General features: G+C 35.8%; 1 protein-coding gene across 13 annotated transcripts in view; it reads left to right on the forward strand.

Annotated features, from left to right (window-relative positions):
- CBLB (Cbl proto-oncogene B) overlaps nucleotides 1–19,953 on the forward strand; it is a 219,826-nt gene that overhangs the window by 137,602 nt on the left and 62,271 nt on the right. For all 13 annotated transcript variants that reach the window (XR_003518269.2, XR_003518270.2, XR_003518271.2 and 10 more), the window contains exons 10-11: nucleotides 1,591–1,794; nucleotides 18,560–18,745. Coding sequence is in view for 10 of the 13 variants with exons in the window: in XM_027585393.2 (XP_027441194.1) it covers nucleotides 1,591–1,794; nucleotides 18,560–18,745 (390 nt within the window). In the remaining 3 variants the exon portion in view is untranslated. The remainder of the gene's footprint in view (nucleotides 1–1,590; nucleotides 1,795–18,559; nucleotides 18,746–19,953) is intronic.

Consider the following 19,953-nt stretch of genomic DNA (forward strand, 5'->3'; position numbering starts at 1 on the left):
GTATCAGATATACCATCTTTTTGAAATTATTTTACATAGATCTGTAAGAAAATGCTATCACAGGCCCAGAATATGGATCCCTTTTGACTTTAATAAGGGGATTTTATCTAGATGATAACCTATATCGACTATGCACTTGGCATTTAATGTTCTTGTTATCAAAAGACGGGAGAAAGGTTTAGCTTTCCTTAAATATTTACTCCCTGAGTGATATTTGGAAAAGAATAACCAGCGACCACAGGATCTGCCAGAGTGGATGCCCAGCAGTTGTCCAGAGAGGGAAGAGCAGAAGTGTTATTCCACTGCTGGTCAGAGCCTCAGTGTAGGGCTTGCAGATAACCAGTTTCCCATCATACCAAATGGGTGGGACAGTCTTGAGTTAAGTACTGAATGGTTCTTTTAAAGGTGTTAGCTCTCTTTGCTTCCGTTGTCTCATCTCTAAAATGGTTTTAATTCATCCCATTTCTGCCTTAAAATGATGTTATGCTTTTTACTATTTTTTAAATAGCACATGATTAAAATTAGGGTAAAATGCAGAAAGAAATATGGTGGTGAGTATCATATACCATCTACTCTGGAAGGCAGCATTATGTGCAGGATGAGGAAACAGTCTTGTTCTATTTTCTTGCCAATTATGAATTTTGAGAAATGGAATTGGGAGACAAAACCTTCAATAATTACCAATAAATGAGTTTCCGGCCTAAAAGTATTACACAAATCTTTTTGCAGTATCTAGTTTGGAAGCAAGATGAGGGGTAAAATTTAATATTTCACCTGGTGTTATATTCCAAATAAGCTGTGTCAGAATGACAGGCTCTCAGGACAGTTGATGGTTCCTAGATGTCAATTTACTTTATTTTTTTCCCACTGATTATAAAACAAGATTTTAAAATACCTAGGCAATTAAATGGAAATATTTAGCCATAGTTATATGCCCAGGAACTTTCCAGAATGGCTTGTTTAATTGATACTACTACTTTATTTATAATGAATTTTTTTCAAAATGTCCTTTCTTTTTTTTAAAGTATTTTTGTTAAGATTTTATTTATTTACATGAGAGAGAGAGAAAGCAGAGGAGAGGGAGAAGCAGGCTCCCCACTGAGCAGGGAGCCAAATGCAGGGCTCGATCCCAGGACCTCAGGATCATGACTCGAGCCGAAGGCAGAGGCTCAACCAACTGGAGCCACCCAGGTGCCCTCAAAATGTCCTTTTTATAGAAGTTTAGCACTGGAGCCTTTGGTAAAGGGGGAAATGATTAAATTTCCAGTTTTCTATAGGACTCTCAAGTTTTGATACATTACGATTGTAAGTGAACATTCAGGAAAATAAAGTTAGGCTCCTTTTCTTTGGCAAATCAAACTTTTTTTGGAGAAGTTTTTCTTTGAAAATGTGAGAAACTGAACATTTATCATATATTTTTTTGGCTCCCTGTTCTGCTCTATTACTTCTTCAAGACAGATCTTCCTTCACTCTCACTGCCTACCCTAAAACCTCTTGTTTGCAACTTCTTATAGTTGAAGAACATTGGCCCCTCAGCACTGTTTTATTTGAACAAAGACCAATCACATTTTTTTGTTGTTGTTTGTGCAGGAGTCGGATGGCCAGGGCTGTCCCTTCTGTCGCTGTGAAATAAAAGGAACAGAGCCCATTATCGTGGACCCCTTTGATCCAAGAGATGAAGGTTCCAGGTGCTGTAGCATCATCGACCCCTTTGGAATGCCCATGCTGGACTTGGATGATGATGATGACCGAGAGGAGTCCTTGATGATGAATCGGTTGGCAAATGTTCGAAAGGTAAAATGATAAAGCACAGGTTTCATCAGGCTGGTGTGGGGGCACGAGAAAGGACTGATACTGTCACAGATGGGCTAGGACTCAGTTGATTTGGGCTTGGGAAAGAAAGGTGGAAGAATCAAAAGGAAGGTGAGGACCTGGGTAATGTTGACAGGCTGATGAAATCCTAGACTGAGAAAGAACTAACGTCTCTACTCCAAGTACTCTTGCTGGTTTTAAACTTCAAAATGAGAGATGGTGAGAGCTTTCCTATAGAATTAAACATTGTCTAAGACTGGCAAGAGCAGATCTGTGTAGAAAAAATTAAGAAAACGAAGAAAAAATTAAGACAAAATATGAAAATTGGAAATGATGAAACTGAATAAAAACAGTCTTTGTTGAGGTCTAAAGGAAGTATCTGTTCGAGTTATTTTCTTACCAGGAAAACCAGCCTTCCATTTGGCTATTGAGAAGTCACATAAGATTTACCTTTGTGAGTTTACCATAGTGTGGGCTTTGCTTATCAAAATTACTGACTCAGAAAATTGACTTTGTCAATTTATTGAGAATGGATGCTGCTTCCCAGTTGGGGTAGCTAAGCTCACAAAAGACTAGTCAATGAACTAGAATGCCAACTAAATAATTTACAAGCCAGAAATGTAATGATTAAGAGAACTGGACTCTTAGATATCAGGTTATTCTGTGTACAGAAAAGATATATGAAATTTGGATTACACTCAGAAGTTCTGAAGGTGCCCCATCGCAGCCCTCCTCCTGACTTGTGGCAGACAGGGCTAATCAATCATGGCATTCATCCCTGCTGAGGTCACAGCCTTATAGAACCTCCACTGCAATTCATTAAGACTTGGCAGGTAATGTGAAACCTATTTGCCATCTAGGTGGAGTGATAATAACGTGTAATGGCATCAGATCGTTTGCATCTGTCTCTGTGAGAGGGAAACCCATGGTGCAGGAAACAGATGAGGCATTTATTTGGCTTACTCCTTCTTGAGGATATCAAAATTTATCTCGTGAGCTCCTGTATTTTCTGTATTTCAGCATTCCATGCTCAACAAAGATGGGTGCCCTTGGTATTTTTCACATGTGCAGATACGTCACCATCACCAGCATGGCTCCTCTGACATTTTCAGTCTGAGATTATTTCTACTCTTCAACTCATTAATGCCATAATTTAACTCTCAGAGAAACTACTCTTGATTCTACCCCTGAATCCTGACAACTTAGTTTTGAAGCATGTAATTCCTTTGATCCAAGAGATGGAAGGAAGGAAGTAGTTGTTCCTCAGTATCTTTTATATGAGCAAAGCTTTTTTTTACGTATTTTATCCTCTGAACAACTTGCAGAGGTAAATATTCTTCTCATGCTTCAGATAAGGAAGTGAGGTGCAGACTACACATGTCACTTGCTGCGTTAGTAGGTTGTAGAGACCAGATTCTAACTTAGGTTTTTTGGATAATAATACAGCGATATGTCCCAAACCACATGTGTAGCTCCCTCCCATGCTGAGTCATAAAATGGTTTCTACTAAGTCAGATTATAGAGCATATGCTAGAACATACCTCATGCAGTATTATTAATTTTAATATAATAGTAACATTGATGATTTCAGTGACAGGGCACTGTTCTGGGTTCTTCGGTCCTTGATCTCATCTGATTATTTCACCAACCCAATGAAGAAGCTACTGTTAACTGTCCTGTATTACAAAGGATGAAACCGAGGAAGAGGTGAAATAGCTTGCTTTACCAATACTTTATTCCAACCAATACCAATACTTTATTCCAGATCTTCCTAACTTCAAAAGTCCAGCTGTGAGCCATCACCCAATATGCCTCTTTTGCCCTCTATGCAACATGTCACACACATTGTACTTGATAGAGTGTAACTACCTGTCCTCTGAAGGTCTTTTCAGTTCTATAATGTAATGTATATCATGAATAATGACTGACCCCAATACAATTTTAACCAGAAGTTAAAAATAATTTAAATTTTATCTGTTGATAAAAATATAAAATTCTAAAAATATTTATGCCCTATAAAAATATTTACACCCACCCTTACCTAACGGGTCACCAAAAACCCAAGCAAAATTAAGTTGTGACCTGCCAATTGATACATAATGACTATTAAATCTGTTTTCCGTTATACTAGCCATATGTGGCTAATTCAAATGTAAATTTAAAATAATTAAAGTTTAATAAAATGTTCCTGAGTGCCATTGAACATATTTTAAATGCTCAATAGCTGCTTGTGTCTAGGGGCTACCTATTGACCTGTACAGATATAGAACATTTTCTATAGGTATTGAGATATCTATTATTGATATAATAGAAATATCTATTCTCCAATAGATAATTCTGTTGGACAGAGCTTTCTTAGATCATCCCTGTAGTTTCTTATCGGAAGAAGCTAGGTCTTGATACAAAAGACCTTTCCTTTTAATTTGATAACCTAATGGTCTTAGCTTGGCCTGGATATTTGACAGTGATCTAGCACTGGAATCAACAAGCTGTGGCCTGTTTTTCTTGGCTTGTTTTTCTGTGAGCTATGAATGACTTTACATTTTATATGGCTATATATTTAAATGATTTTTTAAGTACCTACATAATTTCTTTGATTATTTATGTATGTATGTATCTATGTATGCATCTTGGCTTGGCTTGCAAATCCTAAAATATTTACTATATAGCCCTTTAAAAAGATTGCAAGACTCGGGTCTAGGACACAGCAAGCATATACTGAATGCATGAATAGGGAATAACAGAAAAGTCGTTAAGAAACATACAGCAGCTCAAGTAGTTCACATGACCTAGGAGGTAATGTTTCCTAGCTAGGAAAAAGGCATTTCACTTTTCTTTACTAAATGGATTTTCTTCTTTCAGTGATTGATGTCAGGGGAGGAGAGCGGGGTCTTAAGAGGAATTCTTTCAAGAACTCTGTATCCTTTAACGGCTTGCGGGGAACAGTAGCTGCCCTCCAGGAGTTTAGGGAAAGTTGCCATCTTGGTCTGTTTCCCACTGAAGTACATTGAAGCTTGGGCCCTGCTCAGCAGTGGCCCCGACAATCAAAGGGAATCACTGGTGACCTAAGACGTGCAGCAGAATGTTCAGGGCGACTCTCGTGGTCTCCCTACCTCTTCTCACCCAGTCACAAGACCGGGCATGTTCTGTTCTCCCTGGCACACTGGGGAGCTTTCTGTCAGGGAGCTGAGAGGTTTTTACACTGGTCTTCTTTTTAGTTTACCAAGAGAAGACTGGTGGTCTCAGACATTCATTGTTCCAGAAGTCCCCCCCTTCAGCGGCTTAGTTGGTAGTCCCTGGGGTCATTTCCTAAAGCGCGACTGCAGATTTCTCTCCTTCTCTCTGGAAGTTGTGAGATATTGGAGAAATTTAAACAACTTGTAATTATTTGTTTGTAAGTTGAAGAGTCGTATTTCAACTAAATGTCTTCATGTGCATTTATCTGCTTCTAGTCAATTAAACAGATTGTAAATTTTATATTTCATAAATCCCTGCCACTTAACTTTCAGTAAAACTTCAATTTTAGTGTAGATGCAAGCATCAGTTCTAATTGGGAAAAACGTTGCTATGACATTATGTTCTTATAGCACTTTATATGTACCTCTGTCTCAGGAGTTACACGAGATTGTTTTGTTTTATTTAGAGGACCGCCTTCTCCATTAGACTATTAATTCTTAAGGCCGGTGTCAATGTCTTCTTTCTTTTTGTGTTTTCCTGGTATGTAAACACATGCAGTAAATATTTATTAAGTGAAATAATAAATGGACATGCATGCTCACATGCTCTTTGAAATCGGTGACCTGATCTAACACATCTTTCTTTATTCCAAACTGAAGACTGCATATAAATGTACAAAATATCAAATTGTAGATTCTATCAGTTCTAACAGCTGAGGTTATAAACAAATATCACACTGTCATTTTGACACAATAGCTCTCTACCTGAATCTTCTTCCTCTGTTTTTTCATTCTTTTGCCTCATTCACTCATTCACTTATTCATTCATTCATTCGTTTTTAAAATATTTCATTCTCTCAACTTCCAGAGTGACTGTAAGTCACTGTCCAGTGGAATGATTCAGTTTTCTTCTATCTGCTATTTCAAATACTCCTCTTTCTCCTGTTTATGAGCAGGTTCACGACTATATTGTGAACTAATTTTTGCCTGTCTTAAACATATCGCATTACTTTAAATTAGTAATGCTTCTATCATAGCATGGAGGACTGAGCTGTTTGTCTATTCCTGTTACCATGGTGATATCCTGTAGCTGGAGTTTATAAATAGTTGCATACTGAACATATAGAATATCTTATTGTTTCTTTTATAAATATATTAATGCTAATCTTACAGAAGCAAACAGAATGTATAAATCTACAATACAGCAGATGGGTTACCATCCTAGAAATAGTCTGTTTTATGTTTTTAACTAGAAGATGTTTTAGATTTTGCTTGAAATTGTACCTCTGCCTGAGTTCTCAAGCTGTCAGAATTTCTAGGATAATTGGATCTGAGTGAGTCCTCAGAGGAAGTCTAGGGTATGATTGGTAAGATCATGTCCTTCTCTCTGACTTCAGTCAGATCAGAGCTAAGAAAAGGTGTCTATTGCCAGTCAGAGTTTTGTTTCATTTTGTTAAAGGTGTAAGGAATCATAAGAGTTCCTCAGCAATTATGTTGATAGAACATATTTTTCACCTGATACGTAAAATTACAAACAAAATAAAAATTTGCGTTCAAAAATGAAGATGTTGACAGACCAAGTATATGAACTGAGATTAATTCCTTGGGTCTTAACCGTTACATTTTCTTGAAATCATATTTAAAATTTTAATGAATGGCCATGTAAAGAGAAATACAGGTGTGACGAGGGATCAAGGGAGTCATCCTTTTATCCTTTTTTGTACATTCTCCTAATGTTGCCATCATTGGTTAAAATACATATTACTCAAAAACAAATGATGTAATATATGGTGATTAACATAACAATAAAAAATTTAAAAAATACATATTACTAATTAAAAACTTGATATATTACCTAATTCTTGCTTTTCCCAAAAATAATGTGTGAGGAAAGGACCCATGGTATTCCTGATCCTGAGGACAGAGTTATGTGCATACTTCAGTGTCTTTAGGAAAATGTTGCCTTTTTAATGTGACTGAGGTTCCAGCCACAGATCTCAGGTCTACGTGGGAGTAATAAAGATAAAACTTACAACAAAAATGAAATACAAAAATAACAATAGACATTCAAAATATAGGACATGGTTCTCAACTGCAGGCCGGTCTACCTCCTGAAGGTATTCAGAAATATGTGAAGACATTTTGCTTTTCACGGTGACTCAGGGGTGGGAGAAACCTATGGCATTTAGTGGCCGGTGAAATGAGACCTCCAGCAAGCCATGGAACGGTCCCACCCAGGAAGAATTATTCTGCTCACATGCCAGAAGTCCTCACCTCCCCCACTGGGCAGTGCGGGTAGTCCTGGGTGACAGTAGCCATGCAAAGTCAACAGGTTCCTTTGCCATTTAACTTCATTCTGTTTACTGATTTTCCTAGAGCTCTCCGTACAAAACAGTAGCATTTTTTTATATCAGTATGGGATTAACCGAGGGAAAATCTGCCTTGTCCAAGGCCTATAAGAAGTTATAGGTGACTGCAGAGACGTTACAGATTCCTTTAAAATGGTTTAAATAATGAGTAGTTTAGGAGAAGCAAGCACTTGAACACCTGTACCTCATTTGAGTCAGCCTCCTTGTGGTAGGTAGACAGGAGACCAGATGCTGTGCCTTGCTCTCCTAGCCCTTGCCCTTCTTTTCCTTCCCAGAGACTTACATAGTGCCTAACACACAGTACGTCACTGAGAAGGGGTTCTTGTGTTTTCTTTTGTTTTGTTTTGTTTTCACTGAATGATCAGTAGTGACAGTGAAGAACAGTCCTCTTAAGGTCCCTGGAGTCCAGCATCCTGGGTTTATGTTCTACTTAATCTCGATGTGCCTTGCATTGGTTAGTTAACCCCCTGTGCCTCAGTGACCTCGTCTGTGAAACCCTACTCAGAGTAAATGAGTTAATGTGTATAAGGCCGTTGGAGCAGTGCTGGTACATAGTAAATGTTAAGTATTAGCTGTTACTAACATTATTTTGTAGAGTGTTATTTAAGACGAGATACTGCTGTGCTTCTGAGAATTAAATATCAGTATTTTTGAGATGTCTATGGAAAGTTTTTTTTTTTTTCTCTTAGGTGCTGTTAGCTGTCATCATTTAGAAAGAACTAGACACCAAAACTGTGTTGGTTTGGCAAGCAGTTGATTGCATTTCTTTGCTATATTAATATCTACATTGTTATGATTTCATGGCATGGCCACAGTAAAATAATTTATCATAAAATCATCCTTTAGGTTTAAAACTCAAAGAAAATGCAAAGTTGCCCTCATTTCAGCTGAAATACTGTTTTAATCACTAAATAATTTAGATAAGCTTACAATAGTCTTGTTTTCCACATAAGCAAATTGAAATAATTAAGTAGTTTCTAAAGTACAGTGAAGAGCTACAGTAACTCAATACTACTTGTTTGTTGTTCAAACCAGCTGTACCTGGTCTTTTGCAAAGCAGTGTGGGTTTCACTTGAGGGCATTTTTCAGGGACTGAAATTTATTCCTTTAATCCCCAGAATGTTCTTGTTTCTCAACCATTTTTATGGAAATATTTCTGAATTATATGTCACCCTTCCCTGACTTTTCAAAATTGGTTATGCAGCTGAGTGAATCAAAGGGCATAAGAAGCCATTACAGTCAGCCTGAGGTACTTCTTGAAGCTTACATTTGCTATGGATTTCGGGGCGGGGGGGCGCTTTGCACAAAGAGAGGAGAGCCATACATTTAAATTAAAATCACATACAATATTTGGATCAGGATGCAAAATTCATATAGATGTTTAAAGTAAAATATAAACTTCAAAGAAATTTCAGGGCTATGAAGGCTGGTCCCAAGCCAGGGGATTAGGTCCTCAAAACAGGAATTTCCAGGGGAAGCAGCATAGATCAGCATAGTTAACAGTGTTTAAGGTTTTAATGGAGCAGCGTCTCTGAGGTTACTTCACTTGTCAGGCTGTTTGCACTTCTTTAAATGTGCAATTTTATCAACCAGCTCCCCGTCAAACCTCAGGGAAGGCAACTCTTCCTCTACTCAGTAGCTCTCCAGGGTTAAGTTTCTAACCCTTTACCTCTTCTTCACTGCTTCTAATTTGTAGTATCTAAAAATTTCTGGAGGTTGTTAGTGGAATGTAAACAATAATAATAATTTAAAATAGCGCACCTCATTTTATACACAAATCAAATACCTGCGTGCTTAGTGAGGTAACAAGGCGCTTTACATTATGTTCTTATAGAAAAAAATGCAGCAGAAATTTTCCCCCTCTTTAGAGGACTTTTTTTGGGGTGGGGAGGCTGGTTGTTTTTTTGTTTTGTTTCATTTCTGTATTTTAGACTTTTAGAGTGGTTTTATTTATTTATTTATTTTTCTCATAAACTTTTGTTTTAATGGGTCTCAAAATTCTGTGACAGATTTTTGGTCAAGTTGTTTCCATTAAAAAGTACTGATTTTAAAAACTAATAACTTAAAACTGCCACACACACACACAAAAACCAAATGGTCCACAAAACATTCTCCTTTCCTTCTGAAGGTTTTATGATGCACTGTTACCATTAACCAATCTTTTACTATTAAACTTAAATGGCCAATTGACACAAACAATTCTGAGACCGTTCTTCCACCACTGATTAAGACTGCGGTGGCAGGTGTTGGGGATAATATTCATTTAGCCCCCTGAGCTTTCTGGGCAGACTCGGTGACCTTGCCAGCTCCAGCTGCCTTCTTGTCCGCTGCTTTGATGACACCCACAGCAACCATCTGTCTCATGGCAAAAGTGAAGGGAATATACAGAGATTTCTCACATACCCCGTCCCCGTACATGTGTAGTAGCTTCCCCCGTGATCAACATCCCCCATCAGAGGGACACATTTGTTACAATTGATGAACCTACATTGATACATCATTATCACCCAGAGCCCATGGTTTCCATTAGGGTTCACTTTTGGTGTTATACATGGCTACAGTTTTGGACAAATGTATTATGACACATTTCCACTATAATAGTATCATGCAGAGTATTTTCACTGCCCTAAAAATCCTCTGTGCTCTACCTTTTCTAGAATGTCATATAGTTGGAATCATACACTACATACTTTCTCAGATTGGTTTCTTTCAATGAGTAATATACACTTAGAGTAGGTTTAGTTTTCTAAGACCACTAAACTGTCTTCCAAAGTGGCTGTATCATTTTATATTCACACCAGCAATGAATAAGAGTTCCCGTTGCTCCACATCCTCTCCTGCATTTAGTGTTGTCAGTGTTCTTGATTTGGACCATCAAAGAAGTATATAGTGGTATCTCATTGTTTTAGTTTACATTTCCCTGATGATATATGATGAGGAGCATCTTTTCTATATGCTTATTTGCCATCAGTATATCTTTGGTGAAGTCTCTGTGATGGTATTTGGCCCATTTTTTTAATCCAGTCATTTTCTTATTGTTGGGTTTTAACAGTTTTTTGTATATTTTGGATAACAGTCCTTTACAGATGTGTCTTTTCCAAATATTGTTTCCTAGTTTGTAGCTTGTCTTTTTATTCTCTTGATGGTTTTTTATACAGAGCAGAAATTTTTAATTTTAGTTATGTCTAATATAACCAGTTATTTCTCTCATGGATCACGCCTTTGGTGTTGTATCTAGAAAGTGATCACCAAACCCGAGGTCATCTTTATTTCTCCTGTTTATCTTCTAGGGGTTTTATTAACTGTTGTGAATGGAGGTATAAAGTCTTTGTCTTTTTTTTTTTTGCATGTGGATGTGCATTTGATTCAGCACCATTTGTTGAAAAGAGTGTCTGCCCCACTGTATTACCTTTGCTCTTTTGTCACAGATTAGTTGACCGTTTTTCTTTGGGTCTATTTCTGGGCCCTTCATTATGGTCCATTGAAGTATTTGGCTACTCTTTTGACAATTCCACAGAGCCTTGATTGCTGTAGCTTTATAGTAGGTGTTGAAGTCAGGTAGTGTCAGTCCTCCAACTTTGTTCTTCTTCAGTATCATGTTGGTTTATTTGTGGTCTTTTGTCTCAGTATAAACTTTAGAAGTTTGACGATACAAACAAAATAACTTGCCCAGATTTTGATTGGAATTGCATTGAATCTGTAGATCAGATTGGGAGGACTTCTCTTTTACCCTCAGTTTCTCCCTAAATTGCTACAGATTAAAGCTTCTGGAAGTAGGACTGTGGATAAACAGGGCATGATTCTATTGCTTTTACATCACATTCCTCATATAAGTTTTGTTTATTACCTAAAAAAAATGGTACAGGTATTCCAAAATAGATAACATTAAGTCATAACTTCACATGAATCAGTGCATGTGTGTGTGATAAATGTTTTTGTAATGGATACCCTCAGAATAGTATTCAGTATAGGCTGTTCTTTAAAAGACTCTAGGTTTTATGTTCACAAATTAACATGAGAAAAGAACCAAAAGGATAGTTAGCAGCAAGGAAACTATACTTAAAATATTATATTTTAATGATAAAAGTTTTCTTAGTGTCCTTCATTAATTTTCCTGCATTTAGGGAAAACATTGACCTTCTAAGAGTTCTTCTCATCATCCTTATAATATGTGGATCTACCCTGTTCAGTTATGAAAATTCATTAAGTAAAAATCTTGTTAGAAATATTATAAAATTGACTTTGATTATCTTTGGGATTGTGAGTACTCTCATCTTATTAGTAATTGGAGAGGTTTTCTCTTGTCCTGTTTTTAATAATAGCCTGCCTGGGTTTGAGGTTTCTTACCAAATGTTTTGCCATTTCCATAATAATGGATCTTATTAAAGGTTTTATAAAATTGCTTTTGAAAAGGTGTGGATAAAATGAAGAGTGACTAAAATAGAATGAATCCCCGACTATTATTGGTAATTGCTGAGCGTCCTGAGATGGGCTTTTGACTACTTTACTTCTTAGGCCTTTTCTTTCAGGATTTTCTGTTAAAATTACAAATTCGGATTTCCCTATTCATTATGGTGGTCATTAGCATCCTATTCTGAGTGCTAAAGAATTCTGTAAAGTTTGTTAGAGAAATAAAGAATAGCATTTATTCATTTCAGGAAGCAAAGGGCTAGGAAAAATTGGTAAGTATGCAGACATAAAAGAATCAGATGTGGTCTTTAAATTTCTAGAGCACCAGGATTCCAATTTGTTAAAGACGTACTCATCGCTACCGGTATTAAAGAACTTAGGAGAAATTGTTAGGATAGATGAATATGCTGGTATGATGGTAATACAGACAGGAGTTTAGGTGCTCAGCTTTTGTATTTTGAAAGGAGCTGAAATGAAAAAGGATAATTTATTCTAAAGTTTTGAAAGCAAGTGTAATAGGAGAAAAAAGTGAGAATTACCCAAAATCAAGATAAAGGAATGAAATTATAAAAATCAACCATTCTGTAATATGCAAGCATGGTTCCATCTTCCCAACTCTTGTAGTTGCATTTATGTAAATGGTTGTTTTATATTGTGCAGTAAATTCTGTACAGTTAATTCCATGTTCATATCCCACTTCCTATACTTAACTAGTTAATTTTTCCATAGCTTTCCATTTCTTTATCCTAACTTAATAGGGTAGACAGATAATGATAGAGTGACCAAGAAAGGACTCCATTTAAGGCAGTGGCAGATTGGACATGATCTTTTGAAGTATCCCTTGATAACTATGCCTTCTTATTGCACTAGTTAGATTTTATTTATTCATTAGGAGATTAAAACCAGAAGAACAGAGGTAGAGTCTCTACCATAAAATAATGAAGAAAATAAATTAAACTGGGAAAAAATTATTTATAATAATTATAACATAATAGAGGTTCACTATCCTAATAAATCGTTCATACCAATCAATGAGAGGTACCTAAGAGAATATAATATAGATAATGAGACAAAGAACATGCAAAGCCAGTAAGCCAAAGAAGAAATACACATGGCAAAAAATGTTACATTCTTTTCTAATTATTAAAGCAGTTCAAAGTGAAACATCAGCATGTGCTACTAAAATGCCAGTCAACTATTGAAGTAAACAAATCCAAAACTAAAAATACTTTATGCTTTTGAGGTTTGTGCAGTGGTAACCATCACACATAACTGGTAGAAGAATAAATTATTTTTACCATCTGGACAGCAAAAAGTCTTATGCATATTCATAAACTTTTACCTAGTTTAGTTATGAGCCTATTATCCTATGCTCAAAACATCCTGTGATTCTGCCCTTAAAAATTAAAATGCATGTCAACTATAGTCAAATGAAAAGTTTTTTTAATTAAATAAAGTCAAAGTCTCTACAAAAAATTTAAAATGTGTATGACCAAAGACTTTTTTATATTACTACTTTATAATAGAAAAAAAATGAGAATAGCCCAAGCGTTCATGGCAGGAAATGATTATGTAAATTGTTGGTATATCCATATAATTCACCCTTTAAAATTATATTCATGAAGAATGTTTAATGGCAGCTAGAATTCCTTTGCTATAATACTGTTAGCCAATATAGAGTAGATTAAAAACGTGTATATGTGATTAGGAAACATCACCAATGGCTGTGTGTACATGTCCTCAAAACCTCTTTATATTTTCCTATAATTCCAAATTTTATGTAGTGAATTATGTTCTTTAAAATGAGGAAAAAAAGTGGAACGGTGAACGGTGTGTCGTGTCCTTGAGGACACAAGGAGATGAGCATGAAAATCAATACAACTTATTTATTATGGTGAACAGTTTGACAACATACATATTCCTAAACCTGTTAACCTCCGCTTTACTACTTTTGCTCTTATTATTTATTTCTATATTTAAGATGCTCTCCAGATCAATATGAAAAAAAAAAAATTTATCGGGGCACCTGGGTGCTCAGTTGTTAAGCGTCTGCCTTTGGCTCAGGTCATGATCCCAGGGTCCTGGGATCCAACCCCACATCAGGCTCTCTGCTCGGCAGTAAGCCTGGTTCTCCCTCCCCCACTCCCCCTGCTTGTGTTTCTGCTGTCGCGCTCTCTCTCTCTCTCTCTCTCAAATAAATAAAATATTTTTTTTAATTTTATGTTAAATTCTAGAAGTTTGTGCTAATGATCAGAATTAATAACAGCAAATAATCCAAATGACATTTTTGACTTTTGAATGCATTGTAAGACTTTAGTCTAATTATTCATTTAGATATTTGATTTTGTTTAGGCTGATAGTGAGAGGAATTGTCTAGGACAAAACAAAAAATAAGGGTGGGAACCTTTTCTTTAAGGATATCTCTAATAGAATTATCTTTTGGTAGTGAAGATGAGCAAACTTTGGAACTTTGGAGATGTAATAGGCTGCATTTTATCACTTCTATATCAAAAGAGTCAATACTCCTAATTATATCATCCAAATAAAAATTAAATGTTTTGTGGCAGCTTTTATTTCATATTTCGTTTAATTTTTTTAACCCATAATGTCTCCATGAAATGGATTAACCTTTTTGTAATCTACAGGTAACAATATTAACAGGTGGGCAATTTGTGCAAGACAGTGTGGCATTTTAAAGGTCTAGCTGAAATTCAAACATTACATCTAGAAAATATACATGGATGAAGTCAGATTATATGTCTAATATGGTCATTGTTTTTTATAATTAGTTGGCTTTAGAACTTCAGTGTGACAGTTAGCCACACTTGAAATTCACATATTCCAATCAAGTGTATCCCTAGCAATGAAAATACGTAACTGTTATTATTCAGGATTAATAAACGTTTTCCTACTCTTCTCCTCAAGAAGTTTTATATACGTGTACTAAATCTGCATTTCTATACAGAATGGAGATGGTAGCAATTTTGAGGAATATTGGACACATCAGTAAGAGGTGGTTAAGTTAGCATAGTTCAGTCTTAGAATTGAAGCTCGAACCAGAGAATAAGTTGAGGTTTGTTGTTTGTTGTTGCTGTTTTCCCCCACAGCCCCTTTTATCACACATCAGAAGTAGAGAAGAGTAAATGGCCGGAGTGATCTTGGGATGGGGATTAGACCTGTGGAAGAAGACACAGGAGGAAGAGCTGAGGGAAATGTCTGATGGTAAAAGCTATTTGGGAAATAGTATAAATCGGCAGGCTAAAGATGACTGGCCACATGCTTTTGTCACTGCTCAGTTTTAAAGGCATCCGTCGTTCCTCCCTATGTAGGGGGAGATTCTGATACTGTAGAATCACAGTCCTTTAAAAGACCATTAAATATTCAAACATTGTATAGAGATAGAGGTATAGTTTAAAGGAGAAGTAATTTTAGATCTCCATTAAATCACTCTCTTTGCTTCTTTTTATTTTCAGAAGGGAAAAAGGGGCCAACTTTTCATTCTTCTCATTGAGTTGATAAGTTTTGATGTCATGAATTTTTAACGCCTCATTTAAGAATTTAATTATGAGCTGGGGTGTGAAGCATTGTGTTAGGTGTCTTTTCTCCTTAGACTATCAAATAGGAAGGAAAAATGGTGATTATTCAAATAAATTAAAAGTGGCTATTTATGTAACCATCTACTAAAACTGCCTACTACGAATGTTTACGGATGTTATAGTTAGCAATGAATTTTGCCAGCAATAAAAGTTAATGCAAAGTTTCAGTACTCTTGATTACAAAATTGTTCATAGAGAGAGCAAAAGGTTCAGCAAAGAATAATGCATTATTAATCTAAAGGGCATTGTTAATTTATCTATTCTTACATGGGGATTTTACTCTAATTCAGGGGAACTCAGGAAAATAAATAAATTATAGTAAATTTAGTCCACATAATCAACAAAGATGAAACGTTCTTTTTTTCTTCACATACAAATATATCCTCCATAAAATCTAAGTCAACTTACAGATATTGTAATGCTTCACAATGATTTAGTTTTTCAGGAGGATGGTATGTAATCACCTTGAGAGTACAATATGAATTGTCTTTAAGCAAGGTCTGCTTCCAATTATATTCGCGAAGCTGTTGAGAGTATGCTTATCTGGAAGTATCTAGAAGTTCAAGATTATTGCTGCACCACACACATGGGTTTGGATGTTTCTCCTGAGGATTTTCAGTATACCTTTTCAATGTCTAACAGTTCACTCATTTCATATCAAATCCATCCCTTTATTTAAACATATTAGGAATTTGATAACTTTAAATAATAATTAAAGCAGAAGTCAAGGTCTAATAGCGATGGTGGGCTGTTGGCTGTGTCAGAATTCTTTTCAGGTAATGAAGGAAGCAGGAAGAGAGTTGTGGAAGAAAAGTGCTCAGAGGGGCAGAGGTTTTATTCAGCAATCTGCTTTGTGTGCACCTAGCACTGAAAACTTTCTCTGCTAACAACTGAATGGATAAAGTGCTATGTATTCACTTTCTGTGTGTGTGTGTGTGTGTGTGTGTGTGTGGTTTGGAATAGGAACTGTGGATAGTTTTGCTTCTTGAGTCTGTTTTGTAAAGGACATAACCAGATCAACAAAGCATTTTTATCAGGTGATGGTTTGCTAATTCTCAGAGAATGTAATTTATCCTAATGGGAACTGTGGAGAATTAGAGATCTGTGATACTAAAATATTGTGATACTGTGATACACATAGTTTACATCAGGAATTCTTTCTGTTATGTGTATGATCATTTTTGGATAATTTTTATCCCAGAAGCTTCAAATTCCTGACCATGTGAGGCTCCATGGCTTTTTGGGTAGAATTGTCATTTTATTAAGAATCACTGGCTGCATTAAAATCAGTTTATTGTTACTACAGAGTTTCTACTTTTTCTCTTTTAATTTAGTAACAATTGAGTTGTTTTTTTTTTTTTTTTTTGCCTTATTGCAGAGTGAGAAATATAAAAAAGAATCATGGAAGTACTAAAAAGAATAAAAGGTTCTTAAAATTGTCATGTAAAATTATGGGTAAATTTGTTGACCTATTTTAGTTATTTGGCACCCTTCAGAGAAGCAGAGACTTGGCAGTTTAGCAATGTCATGACAATATTCAGGTATATCTGAGGTATGGTCTAGAAGATTTTGTGTAGCCACTCAAAATTATTTTTAAAGAAGCCTCAGGGCGCCTCGGCGGCTCAGTCAGTTAAGCATCCTTCTCTTGGTTTTGGCTAAGGTCATGATCTCTTAGGTCCTGAGATCAAGCCCTGCTTTGGCCTTTGGGAGTTGGTTTGAAGATTCTCTCCCTGTGCCCCGCCCCCCACTCTCTCTGTCTCTAATAGATAAACAAATCTTTAAAAAAAATAAAAGAAGCCTTTACAGTGGGGCCCATAATTCCCCACCTTGAGTTTGGTCTGTGCATAGTGACTTCCTTGCAGAGAGTATAGTATAGTGTGGACAGGGGGAGAAAAAGGGAGTAACTTGACAGGGAAGAGACCTTGACAGATAGCACCTTAGCCATGTAATCAGGGTCAGCATCAACAATGATGAATCATATTGATGGTGTGGACCCTTGATATGATGTGGTTAAAATATTACTTGACCTTCATCTTCCTTCCAAAGCCCCATAGTCCTAGTCTAATCATGAGAAAAACACAAGACAAACCCCGGTTTTAGTTAATTAGAAAAAGCCTTACACAATGTAACTAAGTGTGGATGTGAACACAAATCTATCATCCCCTCTCAGATAAAGACAGAATGGCTAAATCTTTGTCACTGTTGCTACAGCTCCAGTTAAATTATCAATTGTTGACATCGACTGCTCTTATATAGGTGAGTAATGTTAGGAGGAAAATAGGTTAACAATAAGCTTAACACTCTAAAAATACTAGCATTAGGAAACAGATGACTATCAAAGCATAGTAGGTATAAAAATCAAACCTAGATCTCCAAAGAGCTAGTAACTTGCCTTGAAAAGGAAACTGCCTGATATTTCATAGCAGAATATTGTTTACCTTGGTAAGGCTATTTGATTAATTGGTATGGTTTTTATATGAAATCACAATCAGGTTATGTCACATTAAAAGAAAAATTCCAAGATAAAAAAAGGTTACACATGTATAAATCAAAGTACTTGTTACTGGCTTTTCGATGCCATTTTATCTAGAAGAGAAAGTAGAAAACCTTTAGTAGCAAAGAAAAACATTTAACTTGAGGATTTCTTTTCCATGTGAAGTCTTGGGGAAAAAACAGTTGGGCTGTTTTTATTTTAAATACACATTTTTATTTGTTAAACCCTGACTGATTTAATAGGTTTTACAAAAGTAGGCTATGCACTGGATACATATTTTGTATGGAACAAAATGACTTCTAAGTTCTAGAATATACTATAAGTCAAAGATTTAAAGAAAACTCTATAGTCTAGAAACCAAGAACAATGCATTTCTGCATTGTATATTTCTGGCTTCCTCATAAAATGTGGACGAGCTTCTGTGGTAAATGTTTGCATTTGATTGTTTTTAAACTATGCTTTTGCACTTCTTTTTTCCTAGACCTTGTCTGCAATATGTAGGAGAAACTTACCCATTTATTCTTTACATAATATTGCCCTTGAGGGACAATGTGAGCACTTTCCATCTATTAATCAGAGTAAACTGAGTTTAACAGATGTTCAATGGCAGACACCTTCTCAAACCAAATGTCTTCCTTAAGAACTGAAAGGCAGACACTTTCCATATCACATCACCATCATCTTTCGTCTTCTCTATTCCAGTGCACTGACAGGCAGAATTCACCAGTCACATCACCAGGATCCTCTCCCCTTGCACAGAGAAGAAAGCCACATCCAGATCCTCTCCAGATCCCACATCTAAGCCTGCCACCAGTACCTCCTCGCCTGGATCTAATTCAGAAAGGCATTGTCCGGTCTCCCTGTGGCAGCCCAACTGGTTCACCAAAGGTAAACGGATTTTATTAGGAACACAGATAATTTAAGTAACACTTACTGGTTGCTCAGGTTCCTTTGAATTCCATTCCTTGCATTTCTTGTGTTCTTAATTGTTTATGAAGAACTTTGTTGTGTTTCTCATTTTGCTTATGGTGAGCCCACTATCATATTTTTGCTTTATTACTATAGAAGTTACATAATTTTTCAGAGAAAGCATATGTCTAGATCTCCCTGATTTGCAAAAATGCATAAAGAGTAAATATGGTTATTCTGTAAGATGGATTTCAAAAGTCATTATATGCATTAAAATAAATTGCATGCCCTTATCAAATGATATTTTACACTCATTTTCATCGTGTCATGACAAGAAAAAATGTGATGGAGGTATATTTGCATAAGGGCTTACACTGTGATAAATTATCACCCATGTTTCAAGGTGACTCAGGGAATTATTTGTATAGTACTTTTTATACCTGAAGGGATTAATTACAAAGAATTACAGTATTTGTGACGTAATCACATTACTCTTTAATATTAAAGACATAATTCTAACTGTGTAAATCTAAGTCCATGATTTGTTTTAGTTTTGTGAGGACTTTTTTTTCCAAATTCGATAAGAGCATATTTTGCTTTATTAAATATAAGACTTAAAAAGTTAATTCCATTTGGTAATATGCTCTAGAGTCTAAAATGAGTCAGAAGCACAATATTTTAGTAGGAGTTGATTGTTCTCAATTATAGTTAACTTTGTTTTGAGATCAGATTAAGACTTTTTAGGATTGTATTTAGTTAGAATTATGTAAACATATAGCACATTCCATTTTTTCTGTAATATTCTCTAACCATAAAAGCACAAAATCATTCATCGGATGAACCATGTAAATAAAAATAAAACCATGACAATCACATAGATTCAATTTAGGTGCATGTACCTTCATATTTCCAGATGGAAATTAGACCGATATTTTTTCATTTTAAGGATCCATACAAATTCAGATAGGTTCTACAAATAATGCTGCTCTGTTATTTATGATTTTCCACTCTTCTGGTAATAACTGGTAAAACACAGGACCAGAGCAAATTTGCCCCTTATCAGTTGCTTTATGTTGCAGTAGCAAATATGAAAATGGCAGAACCAGCACTTTCATTCTTTCAGAGATACTACAAATCAAGTTGCTCTTTCAAAAAAGCAAAACAACAGCAACTTTGATAGTTTTCTT

Source organism: Zalophus californianus, chromosome 1 (genome assembly GCF_009762305.2).
Source record: "Zalophus californianus isolate mZalCal1 chromosome 1, mZalCal1.pri.v2, whole genome shotgun sequence".
Taxonomy (NCBI): Eukaryota; Metazoa; Chordata; class Mammalia; order Carnivora; family Otariidae; genus Zalophus; species Zalophus californianus.